Consider the following 13,598-nt stretch of genomic DNA (forward strand, 5'->3'; position numbering starts at 1 on the left):
ATTCCACCAATCAGATCCCTGCAACACGATTTGCCATCGGGGATTTTTTTGCGTCACTTTTTGCTGTGCTGAGCCAGTGCGCATGCGTCGAGAGGGATTAGCCAATGAGATGCACTGTTTGGGTGGGCTGGAACATTCTGAGCCCGCCCCTTTGAGTGACAGGTCTCTGATGCAATCGCATTCTGCTTAGTATGCGAGTATGCATGATTGACAGCTAATGCACCCAATGAGAAACGGTTACATAAAAATGAAGATCTCACTGACCAATCCTAGTGTAGCAACAAGGCGGGACTTAGCGTTACTAAGGCATGTCTTGAGTGAAGTATAAAGGGATATAACATGGTACCCCAGTGGATGTTTATGTTTACTTAAAGAACACATTTGAAAGGGCGATTTAAGCAAAGGGAGTTTGTTTTTGTACTTTTTTAATGTTAAGATTTACAAGGCCAGTACGTTGGCATGTAAATCTCATACTTTCACTAATGTGCCAGTCTTACAAATGGAAAGGGGGCTTCACTTTGGAAACGTGAGCATTTCCCTGCTGGTGCTCCTGCTGCTGCTCAAAGCGCTCATCATCGGATCCGGGACCTCGCAGGCTCAGAGCTCCGCCACCGCCACCGGGAGCACCGGGAGGGAGCCGAAGTCCGTCACCGTCAGCCGGGGCTCTGAGGAGGAAGATGGTGCAAGAGTCATCATGGAGCGGGGCTTGGAGAACGTTGGCTCCCCAGTCATTATAGCAGACGTTACCGTGGAGGACGACGACAACGGGCCGACTGGAGAGGCCGACGAAGCTTATGGAGAAAGTAACGGAAACGTCCAACCGTCAAGGTAGTTTAAAAAAAACAAATTTAAACTGTAACGGACAGTGGGGAACTAGACATCCATTATCGGACACTTGAAGTTTGACACGTCTATTTAACATCTGCAAAATCTAAACGACCCCTCAAAATGACAAATAAACAAACTTAAAGCATAACACTCTTTAATTTCCATTAAAATAGCTAAAAAAAAAGTCTCATTCACGACCGTTGAGCTACCTAACTGACAGTCTCGTGCCAAGAAACGTCCAACCGACAAGGTAGTTTAAAAAGAACAGATTTAAAGTGTAACGGACAGTTAGTAACTAGACACCCATTATCGGACACTTGAAGTTCGACGCCTATTTAACACCTGCACAATCTAAACCACCTACAAAATGATAAATAAACAATATGAAAGCATAAAAAAAATCTTTATTTTTCATTAAAATAGCTAAAAAGTTGCATTCACCGACCGTTCGATTAAGTGTAACATACAGTTAGGAACTAGACACCCATTATCGGACACTTGAAGTTTGACACGCCTATTTAACACCTGCAAAATGTGGACGACCCCCCAAAATGACAAATAAACTAAATAAAAGCATAGAAAATTCTTTATTTGTCATTAAAATAGCTAAAAAGTATCATTCACAACCGTTGAGCGAGCTAACTGACAGTCTGGTGCTAAGTATTCCTCCGCCTGAGCACTCTAAACTTGTTGTGGTTGCGGTTGCTTGTGGCCCCCTTCTGGCTCAGAAGGTCGTCCACCAATAGGAAGGTCGGTGGTTGGATCCCCGGCTGCTCTGGGTCACATGTCGATGTGTCCTTGGGCAAGACACCCGAAGGCATAGCCATCAGCGTGTGAATGAGTATTTAGATTACATCCTGATGGGCAAAAGTTGGCACCTGAACAGCCTCTGCCATCAGTGTGTGAATGCTAGGTAGTTTAATAAAACAAATTACAGTTAGAAACTAGACACCCATTATCGGACACTTGCAGTTTGACACGCCTATTTAAAACCTGCAACATCGAAACGACTCCCAAAAGTTCAGTTCAGTTCAGACAACTTTATTTATCCCCAAGGGGGCAATTCATTTGTAGTATTCCCAGTCCATACATCCATACATCCATCCATACATACAACAGACAAACAATAATTAGTTCAAGTCAAAAGAAACATATTAAAGGCATGGGGCAGTTGGAGGGACAAGTTACAATAAGAACTATATAAATATATAGGATTATGGCAATAAAAGCCCAAAAATAAGAAACAATATATAAGAACAACATATCTTAAAGTTTCTCTAAATAACAATCATTTAAAATGGGTATGGTCTGTGTTAAAATGACAAATAAACAAAATAAAAGCATAAAAAACTCTTTATTTTTCATTAAACTAGCTAAAAAGTATTCCTCTGCCTCAGCACTCACAACTTGTTTTGGTTGTGGTTTCTTGTGTCTCCCTCCTCAGGCTCATGGAAGTACAGTTTCCAGTAAAGTTTGGATGGGAAATCTGGTGAAAATAGGCATTATGTGGTTAACTAGAACTAGCTACTTCTTATTATTTGTGGTTATTTTGTATACTAGTCATATTATGTGGTTAAAAGTGAAAGTTTTTTAGGAAGTGTACTGTTCCTATGGCTTGGCATGTCAGGGCTTAACACGCTCCAGTTCATCCACCAGAAGTTTGTGAGGAAACTTGTTGGATTCTTGCGCACTGACAGTTCCTATCAAAGTTTCCACAGTGAAGCTTTGACATTTGATGAGCTGACATGTCTTGGTAGTTATTTGGGGTTAGTAGGAATTTGCTTTGATGACACATGCCTCATTAACAAACTGGAAATACAGGTAACGCTATAACCTTGCTCTGCTGCTATCCATCCGGTTGAGTTCACATAGCTGAGAAGTCCACCACTGCAGTTTGTTTTGATAAATAAACAAGTTTGTGTCTAGCAGCAGTATGATGTGATGGGCAGGACCCTGCCTGCTTGGTTTCTGGGGGGGGTTTCTTGTCAGATTTTCTCTCCTCAGTTTGCACTGTTGAGTTAATTTGCTTCCCATTTATTATCATACAGAAATCACATTACATGAAGGGAACATCCCTTATCACTTTGACTACAGAGATACCATCCTGTCACCGCTTATCTCATCCTGTCAGCAGATAGGCTACGTCTTAGCTGAGGAAAGTAAAGTAGGAATAAAGTCTGTTTGTTTAATTAACCACAGCTGATTGGGAATTTAGCCTAAGCAAGTGCTAATGTTTGTGGTAATTTAAAGCTGTGACAAAGTGGCACTGCAGCACAAGAATCAAGGACTTTACATGTTGAGATGCTGCCTCAGAGCGGGGATCTGTTATTGTTTAACAGAGTAGAAATTGTTAAGTGGAGCTTTGCTTAGGATGGATATTATTGTCCTAGTTACGGAATTTGTCTTGGACATGAACTGAAAACAGTTGTTAATGAATGAAAAGCAAACATTTGATGGGTGCTCTACTCAGGTACCATGAATATAAATCAAACATGACAAGTGCATGTTATTATTTTATGACTGTGATGCAAAGGCATGTCGCTCAGCTTTGGAAAAACCCCAGGATCCTGTCAGTCAAAAGTTTCCATCTCCACACAGACCACAGGTTTACTGAACCCTGATAGACCTGCTGCTGCTGCTGCTGCCCAACGTGAGACGCAGTTCTTGGCGCAGTGGGTAGGGCAATTGATTTTGTCTTCCTTGGTAAACAGTGGGTTTGACGCCCACCTTAGATGTTTGGCGCAGTGTGTTCTTCATGATGCTCCTTCTCTCTGCCATGTTATTCTATTTTTTTTAACAAGACATTACAGATATTTGACTGTGATACCGCCTCTAGAATCATTCGTATTCCAGTGCTTTTTCTTCGCCGAAGCATATCAGGTCATTCACTAAATTATTCTCTGTGTAGCATTATACATGTGCTGTCTGCACAGTCAGTCAGAAAATTGAAAACATTGTTGGCGTCAAACCTTTTTGAAGTTTTCCGTTGCTGTTTCTTACTCTAATACTAAAACTTGCTGCTGCTGTATCTACTTGGTGGTAAAAATGCAGCATTTGCCGTCACACTGTTTAATCTTGAGGCTTACTGAAAAGCTTTCTGACAACCTCCCTAGCATCATGTATTAGTTCTTGTTATTTGGGATGCCATACAAACCCAGCTCTGTCACAACAGGGAGCTACTGGGCACACTGTGCAGTCAGCCCCATGAAGCTCAAGTCGAGACGAATAGGTGTAATTAGTTGTTGTATGTGTTGTTTTGAAAAAATTGTGTAACACAGAGAAAAAAAAGAAGCTGTTTTCACATGTTGTTTACAAGAGTACAATCTTTGTGTATACCCCTTGTACAGACAGACTAGAAGTGGCTTGCTGTTTACAACCAGTGCACCACCAAGGACGCAAACTTATCAGGACATAAGTGATGTTGAAATATCTCTGGTGCGAGGGGCAATACGTGGTGAAGGACTTCAAGGAGGATGAGACTCCTGCCTGTAGTACAGTATCAAGATAAAATCGAAAGTAATTAGCAGAGCAGTTTGCTCTGATAGAAGCCGGCTATTCCCCTGCCAGGCACATCAGCTGCTGCAGGAAAATGTCTGAGCGTTCATCCTGCTGCTGGTCACACCCTGCGACTGCTCTCTTTCTGTGCCTACGTCTGTTCCCATACAGTACACCTACCGGAGTCTGTCACTTTCTGCTGCGTTTCCCTTTCCCTTCTCACTTTGTCACAGTCTGCATCTCCCGCTTTCTCTTTTCTTTCGCTCACGAAATATCTTTCTCCCATATTCGCAGTTTGTCTGCCACCACTTACTGTGAGAGTCATCTTGTATAGATCACTTTTTGGCTATGTTTAGAATATAACATCCATAGCATTAAAGGTTTAAAGTATTTTTTTCTCTCTTTTGTTTTGGTTTATTACATTTAAAATATTCTAGAATTTCAAATAGTTGTCAACTACTAAATTAATCGTCAACTATTTTGATAATCAATTAATTGGTTTGAGCAATTTTTTAAGGGAAAAAAGTAAAAATTCTCTGATTCCAGCTTCTTAAATATGAATATTTTCTGGTTTCTTTACTCCTCTATGACAGTAAACTGAATATCTTTAAGTTGTGGATGAAACAAGACATTTGAGAACGTCATCTTGGGCTTTGGGAAACACTGATCAATGTTTTTCACCATTTTCTGACATTTTATAGACCGATCGACAGATTAATCAACAATGAATATAATCATTAGTCGTAGCCCTAAAAAAGTATTTGTTTTGTATTTGTCCAATAGTGTAATTATCTAAGTAATAACATTGAACTAAGCTTTTATTTCTGCCAGTTTTAAAAAGACTGCTACAGAGGGTGTGAATTTACACATCACCACAATAACAAACAGTAACACTGATATGTAGAAGTCAATAACATAAAGAATTAACAAGCTTGAATAGGTGAATTATTCATTAAACAGCCTGTCTGTAAAACAACAACAAATGTGTTAAAGGTGACAGATTTTGCTGAGAAAAGAAAATAATGAACTTGTGGTAGGGTTTTCTGCTTTTATAGTGTCAAAACACAGTAAGACCTACGATGACATCCTGTCTGTCTGTATGTCTTTGTTGAAGTCTGTCTCTCCCTTGCATTTATTCTTTGTCTCCTGCTCTCATATTTACTCTCTCTCTCGTCTCCTTCCCCAATGCTTTCCCTTACCTTCACACATACACATTGCTTTTTAATGTCCCCCCTTGAGTATATACTCTACTCCATGCTCTGTTTCCATCCATCTGTCAGGAGAATTGCCGTTGAACTTTAGAAATGTCGCAAGAAACGAAACAGGATTTTGGCATGTTTCCCTTCAAATGGGCCAATTTAAACAAAAAAGACTTCCAAAAATGTCAGAAAACACATTTACAGCAGAAGGAAAAATGTCTCTCAAGAATCAATTCATCTCGAGAAAGTTGTTCTTATATGACACTTGAGCAGCATGTCCTCCACAAGGCTGTACTGTAAACAGAAAGCACAGAATGGTTTGTGTTGATAATAGAGAGTTTAAACATAGCGAACTAAGCGATGACGGTGAACTTGGACTTAAAAATAGAAAAGAAACTCAGCTATGACTAAGTGTGAAGCAATAAATTTGAACACTTTTTGGGAAGTAATCGGCTCCACGTTCGGCATTAATTAGGTCAGCATTTTGAAAACAAATCGCCACTTGCTTCAGTGACCTTTCAAGGCTTTATCTGCACCTGCTGCTGTTTTCCAAGTCAAACAGACCAGGTCCTGTGGTGATAATGATCATGTTAACAACACACCCTTGATCAACTTTACAGAGTTAAAAGAAAAAAAGAAAAGAAAAAAGAATTATGACCTTGTTTATGACACAAAATCCAACCATTTCCACCGGGAAAGGATCACTTGTGTTGACAATATAATAGCTCTCACAGCCTGGATCTCTTTGTGTTTTAAAGACCTCCAGTAAAACTCCTTTATTTTCTAACAAATTAGATTTTGTAGTGGAGCACTTCAAACGCAGACTCTTGAAAACATTTCACGCGGACAGCTTGAAAACCAGCTCAGATGTCAACATTTTTTAAGTTTCTGTCAGGTGCAGTTGTTTTTTTCTTATCCCCGTTCCCTCATCCGCCCCTGTATCCTGTAATCTATAAATATTCTAGATGTTCGCTTTGATCCGGCCTTCAGTTTGTGACGAAAGCTGCGGCTGTCGTGTCGGCTGTCACCTCACTTTTAACGCCGCCATCTATACGTTACAAACTCTGCTCTGGAGACTTGTGTTTACATCTGTCTCAGTGCATGTGTGTGTATGTGCATACATGTTTGAAGTGTGCATGTGACGGCGCTGCCAAGTTTGATGCCTCCGCCAGCGAGCGCTCCACCGGGGCCTCCAGCACCATAGGGAGCACTTGGAGGTGAGAGGAGAGAGGACAGCAGCTTTGTTTGAACCTGCTACCCCCACCGCCAACACCCCCCGCCCTCCGTCCCCCCCTACACCCCCCTCAGGGCCATGTAGCGGCAACAGCTCTTCTGGGCCGCCGTGCTCGCCGGCTGGCTCCCACCAGCCTACTGCTTAGCAACAGCCAATCCGCCAAGCCGGGCGACTTGTCGGCCAATTGCGTCAGAGAGATGGGCTAGTGCTCTGAATTTGAGTTGGCCACATGGGTCTGGCTATAGTTAGGTAAAGGAGGAGGAGGAAAAGATTTATTTTTTTGGGAGGGGAGAGTTCATTTCCTTGTTGTTGTTTTATTTTTTTTTCCTCTTACTTTGTTTCAGTAGTCCACTTTTTGTAACCAGGGAGATGTTGCGGGTTTTATAAATAGAAACTGTCCCCAAAATAACAGGTCAAGATGAAGATGATTGAACTTCCTCTGGGAAGTTTTAATTGAGCACTTTAAGCTCAGTACTTGAAACTCCGTTGGTGTGCAGCAGTTGTTTTACATCGGAGAGGTCTGAATGTTTAACTCCAGCTCACTTCAAACATTATATAATCTCTTTTAACCTATTTTATCCTCATTGTCTTTTCTTTATGTAACCATGTTTTTATTCGTGTCTGGTGCTATTTCTTTGTCTTATTCAACTATTTTCTATTTTCTAAGTTATTGTTTAGTGTGCAGAAGTTGCCTAAAAATTGACCAGCAGTTTGTGATGTTGGGATGTGATCACGTTTAGTGTCACTGACTTCCTGACTTCCTCTGCACTTGATGAACTCTTGATGTCTGGGTTATAGACGAGCTTGTGGCTCATATAACAAGATGTCTGCGGGCTGTTTCATAACCATGACAGAAATAGTAACCAGTTCTTCATAAATGTGATTGCTAAACAATATTCAATTTGAATATTGCTAAACAATATTCAATTTGAATATGTTATCAAGAGGAATGAGTTTATTGGGTCAGTGTGGCTATTTTGGTAAGTCGGCAGGAACCCATCCTGCAGCACTGCAGTATGGGTGGGGCAGAGGCAAAAAGGTGGGATACTCAGAGAGAAGGAGGGAGGGAGGGGAGGATAAAAACAAGGAGTTAGCTGTTAGTTAGAAGGACCACGCTGTCTTGTTTTCACTCTCGGTGGCTCCTCACTGCTTAGCAACAACGAATCAGATCCTCGGATCAGAGCTGCAGCCCAGCCAATCAGCAGGCAGGAGTGTGGCGCCATAGAGTTTGGATTTTACCACGTGTGAGATGATACGGGTTGGAGCGGGGAGTGCATTTATGCAGGAGGAGAGAGAGAGAGAGAGAGAGAGAGGGTGATAGCAACACTGTTAAATGGTGTGTTTTTATGCTAGTGCTGGAAGTTTTTTTCAAAACCACACCCTTTGCTCTCTGCAGCGGTGGTCTGCTGCAGTGACCCTGATGGATGTGAGGTCGATTTTAAAGCAGACTGCACATCGCTGATCTGTCATTCAAGTCCTCATTAGTTCAGCTGCTGTTACAAAAAGAAATATCACTTGTTTATTTCACAGGTTTAGAGAACAGTTATATAAACCGTCAGGTCACATTCAGCAGTGTTTAAGTGCAGGTGTTACAGTACGTCATCTGTGATTATGTGTAACTTGTAATTTAGACATTTAATCTAGTGTTATTGTAATTGTTCAGTTATATTAGGCATTATTAGGCACGTGGGATCATATTCTTGTTTGCCAAAGAAAAAGACCAGGCTCTGGTTTCATGCTGTGTTGTGCTAACTGCCTGCAGGTTCCTTTTAAATATCATGAATTGAAATATGGGATTACCACAATTGAAACACTTATCTGAAAGATTGTAAAACTTGTTTGGTATTTGGCTTGTTCACACTGGTGTTGTTTTTCTTTTTACATATTTGTGATAAAACTGGACTTATTCTGATTCTGAATGAAGACTTGTTTAAAACCTTATCTGTAAGAATGTGCCCAGTTTAAAGGAATGCACTTGACTCTTTTTCCCCTCCTGCTGGTGCAGCTGGTGTAGCTGGTGTTGGTGCTGGGTGCGGCTGGCTCAGAGCTGCATCCATAACTTTCTCCCCACGTGCTCCCCATGCTCTCGTATTTTTGTTCTGCCTCTCGGTGGCTGCGCGGCAGGCTGAGCTGCAGCTGCGCGGCAGCAGAACTCCACACTCCAGCGTGCATCCAGGGCTGCTCGCTGTTGCATGGTTACAGGCAGCTCTGCCCCGCTATTGGCCCGCTATTGGTTCAGAGTCTGCAGTGCTGCCCACCCATTGGCTAAGCGAGGAGCAAAACAGTGCTACCATTCGCCACTGCGAAGTGGCAGGCTGTTGCGATTGGTCCGGCTCGGCGGCTCCCGCTCCTTGGAGACTTGGCCTGTGTAAACATCCTGGTTGCTTCTTTCAATGGAGTGTGTTTACCAGCAGCTCGGTTTTGCCGGTGTGTGTGCAGACTGAGGCTGAGAGTGTCTCTGAGGAGCAGAGAGTCTGGTGAGAGCGAGGCTAATTGGCTCCCTGCTCCACCATACACTTTGTGATTGAAGAAGCACCCTGCACTATTATGACACTTTGACAGCATTACAGGCAAGGACGCTAACAACCCTCAGTCTGTTGGCAGCCTCGCTGCTCTTTCCCTCTTCCTCGCTCTTCTTTCTCCAGTCCAACGTCTTCTTCAGTGTCTCCGCCGCCCGCATATGTCACAGTCGGCAGCAGCAGCCCCACAGGCTACATGTTATCCCTTTGGTGACGAGCAGAGCGGCGGTGTCTCGGGGCTCAGACGTGGAAAATAAATTGCCTCAAGTTCTAAATGATACAGTAGGGCTGTTTGTTTTGTTTGAGTTGTTTTTATTGTTCGATTTAGTACTATTTTTATAGCTACTCCCCCTTCCCCTCCTCCACTGCTCGTTTTCTCCATCACCATCACGATACCTAAGTTGTAGAGTTAAGTGCCCCCCCTCATCCCGACCCCCTTCTCTACTCTTCCTCATCCTTTATCTGGAGTACAAAGAGTCCACAAAAGCCTTTGATCTCTCTCAATGAAATTCTTCTATCTCTCGCTCACCCTCTCTCCATCTCTCATGTTGAACTCGATGCTCTCAGTGACTTCTTCCCTCACTTCTACATTCGCAGCATGACTTGGAGGGGGCGGGCCCGGCCGAGCGAAAGGCCGCCAAAGCTTCCACCCTCTCAGAGAGCCGACTGCTTAGCAACAACCAATCAGCCTAATATTTTTGGCAGGTTCTCACAGCCAATCGAGAGGGTGAGAGCGGGCTTTAGCGCTCTGTTTTTATTGGTGGCTGAGAGGAAAAACAATGTTTTTCTTAGTACTCCACACTTCAGTGCTAGTGGCGAGGCTGGTAATGGTAAAAGCAGATTTGGGGAGATAATCTCGGCTTTGATGGGGCTGAAAGACACATGGCTCATTACAGTTTAGTGATCCTATTTGCATTTTTATGCAAACTTCCAGATTTGAACTGGCTGGTCCAGAGCAGCAAGTGTAACTTCCTGTGAATGTGTGAGAGATAAGTGAAACCTTCCTAAAATTGATTTGCACTCTCTGAAACAATCCATTTCTTAGTTCTCCTCAGGCTTAAACATCCTTGAACATGCTCCTTCCCCTTCATGACTGTTCGATAGGTGAGATCAATAAGGGATTATAGCTTGTCAGTCGCAATTCACCTGCTCAGTGTGAGTGACGGATAGCAGAGGGGATGCAGATACACTCGGCTGACAACGTATATAAAGATGATGGATGATGTTTCCTAATTTTGCCAGTCTGAGCTGTGAAAGTGAACAAGTGTAACACTGTCTCTCCTCCCTCAGCAACGGCTGTCTAGTTGCCCCGGAGGGAGGCAGTTAAAACTCCATATGCCCCAGTGGCCAACAGAGGGAAGCTGCTTGGGTCCCAGCTGTGTGGATTTCAAGCAGTAGGTGCTCAGAGACGGCATGTGTGTGTGTTAAATAAAGCTAAAAGCCCAGTTGACAGCATCTCCTCTAGACAGATACAAATCAATAGTCAGGAGGTGGCCCCTGCCAGAGCTCAGGACATGATTGACAAGCAATGCGGCAGAACCTTAAAGAGTTAGGCGAAGGGTGGGGCTGGATGTCTCGATTCATTCAACTCAGTTAGACTGTTTTTAGCCTGGAGTTAGTAGACGAAAGAGAGAACAAATCTTGCTGTGTGGGCACATAAAGAAGAGTAAAACAAATTTGGAGAATTTGTACTACTGATGGAGAAAAGCCCTTCAAGTTTTGGTAGAGCTGCAGAATTAATTGTCACCACAATAATTTAAACAATCTTTCCTCCGAGGTAAAGCACACTGGTGCTGTGAGAAATCCATAGCCCATACATCATCTAAGGGAAAACACTTTCACCCCCTGCTTCTTATCCCTCCCCCCCCTCCCGCACCTTATTTTTAGCTCCTCACTGTGTCTCTGCCAACAATGCCTCTGAATGAAATATGTGGAAAATGCGTCCACTTTATTTTGCAATACCAGTATTCTGTATGAAAATATTTTTCGATGCTTTTCTGATGGCCAAACATTTTCATTCCTGTTGTGTCTGAGACTCTCAAAGATCTGTGAAAGTGAAATAATACAAGGTTTGGTTGTTTTCTCAACAGTATTTCTCTGAGCTGTCATCGTGGGCAGCCGAGCCAATATTTGTGAACACTAATTTTCTGCCAATGTTTGAAAGCCCAGAAGAAAGACTAATCAGAAATGTCACTGAAGGAATCCGTCGAATAAAAGACGGTCTTTGTCGACGCGTAAAACATTTCTTTGAGGTTTAACATGTAAATGAGCCTAATTTTATGGCAGCAATAACAGTTTTAAGCCTGAGAAAAGTATCCACGTCAAATCCCCCTGTGTACTCTTAACAGTCCATGTTACCATCTGTTTCAGCGCATCAGCAGTGTGCTCTTATAACAAACTCTTATGTCTTTCCTAAAAAAAAGAAGATAACAATGAAGTCCACTGTTATAGAAGGAGGACTTTAGAGAAGCAAACCATTTTCAGTACTCGTAGAAATGAAATCAACCATGTCTGCCTGCCAGCCTCGTTTCTTTATTTTGATATTAAGACTAATCTTAAATTCAGTCCCAGGGGGTTAAAATGTGCTTGCTCTGTTGGACTGCATCAATTTTAGACTCCGACAGTTAAATAGGGCTGTCAAAGTTAACTCGATAATTCCGTGTTAACGCAAATTGTTTTAACGCCATTCATTTCTTTAATGCATTAACACAATCAATCTTTCGGAGGTTGTAGCGAGCTCAGTTTTAAAGCTAGAGTAAAGATACGATCATATGAAACTAGAAAACCTAATGAATCCATTGGTACCAACCATGTCATACTAGCTTGTCGCGAAGGAGGTTAAATAAAGCTCCAAACTTGGTCATGGCCATTTTCAAAGGGGTCCTTTGACCTTTGACCTCAAGATATGTGAATGAAAATGGGTTCTCTGGGTACCCACGAGTCTCCCCTTTACAGACATGCCCACTTTATGATAATCACATGCAGTTTGGGTCAAGTCATAGTCAAGTCAGCACACTGACACACTGACAGCTGTTGCCGTGTTATGATTTGAGCATATCTTTTTATGCTAAATGCAGTACCTGTGAGGGTTTGTGGACAATATTTGTTATTGTTTTGAGTTGGTAATTGATTTCCAATAATAAATATATATACACACATTTGCATAAAACAAGCATATTTGCCCACTTCCATGTTGATAAGATTAAATACTTCACAAATCTCCCTTTTAAAGGTCCATTTTGAACAGATAAAAAATTTGCGATTCATTTGTGATTAATCTCGATTAACTATGGATAATCATGGGATTAAAAATTAACAGCCCTACAGTTCATTTTAAAGAATGTTGAAAATCGTGAAAATAGTAGGATGTGCTGTGAGTGATTGTGTATGGTTTATTAATCTAGTTCATCCATCCATTTTTATTTAAAAAGTTCACTCACGTGCAGCTCTTTCATCCAGCATTTCAGCCATATTTGATGTTTTAATGTGGTTTGCCTTTGCTGTTTAAATTGCAATGTAAATGAACAAGGCACATTTTTCTGCTTCAGTTCACTAACCACTGAGAAGCTCACTGTATGTTTTATGGAAATAAGTTGCTATGTGTGGGCTGTCTGGTCAGGTTTGATAATCCTCAGGTCTGGTCCCATCTTTAATCAACATGCCAGCCAAACTGGCTGACAGGATGGGGTTTGTCATGGCACAGGTGTGCTGTTGGCTGCAGTTGAAGGTCACCCTATTTGCTAAACAAGGTTGAGGACTAGAGAAGGAAAGACAACATCTGCACCACCACTTAACAATTCTTTGCCCTTTAGTGTCTTCTTGTCTTTGATTGTAAATGTAAACCCCCACTGAGAAGATGAGAAGAACAACACCGGTGTCATTTTTTTTAGATGTAAATAAACCAGCTTGCAGTGACACACTGCTACCTTGACAAGTGCAAGGCGGTCTTGTCAACACTGGTGCCCAGGGCTGAAAAGAGTTTATCCGTGCCAGGATGTAAAGCTGCAATACGTGTCTACACATCCGTATGTGAAGAGTGTGCTGAAGTCTTTGTGTTCTGTCCTCAGGTCTCTTGTGATCATCAGCACACTGGATGGGCGGATCTCTGCTCTGGATCCTCACAACCAGGGCAGGAAGCAGTGGGACCTAGATGTCGGCTCAGGGTGCCTGGTGTCGTCCAGCCTCAGCAAACCTGAGGTAAACCAACCTTTCCATTATGTTAATGAATGTTAATGCAATACAAATCTAGATTTACTGCCCTTTTTTCCACCATAACAAATTAAGTTCATGTATAATAATTTACATTAACCACATTGGTAGACT

At 42.2% G+C, this 13,598-nt stretch overlaps 1 protein-coding gene across 1 annotated transcript in view; it reads left to right on the forward strand.

The window, feature by feature from the left end:
* Nucleotides 1-307: 307 nt before the first annotated feature.
* Nucleotides 308-13,598, forward strand: part of eif2ak3 (eukaryotic translation initiation factor 2-alpha kinase 3) — a 38,729-nt gene continuing 25,438 nt past the window's right edge. The window contains exons 1-2 of the mRNA XM_074660838.1: nt 308-828; nt 13,343-13,472. Coding sequence (XP_074516939.1) covers nt 500-828; nt 13,343-13,472 — 459 coding nt within the window. The 5' untranslated portion in view covers nt 308-499. The remainder of the gene's footprint in view (nt 829-13,342; nt 13,473-13,598) is intronic.

This window comes from Sebastes fasciatus, chromosome 15, assembly GCF_043250625.1.
Source record: "Sebastes fasciatus isolate fSebFas1 chromosome 15, fSebFas1.pri, whole genome shotgun sequence".
Taxonomy (NCBI): domain Eukaryota; kingdom Metazoa; phylum Chordata; class Actinopteri; order Perciformes; family Sebastidae; genus Sebastes; species Sebastes fasciatus.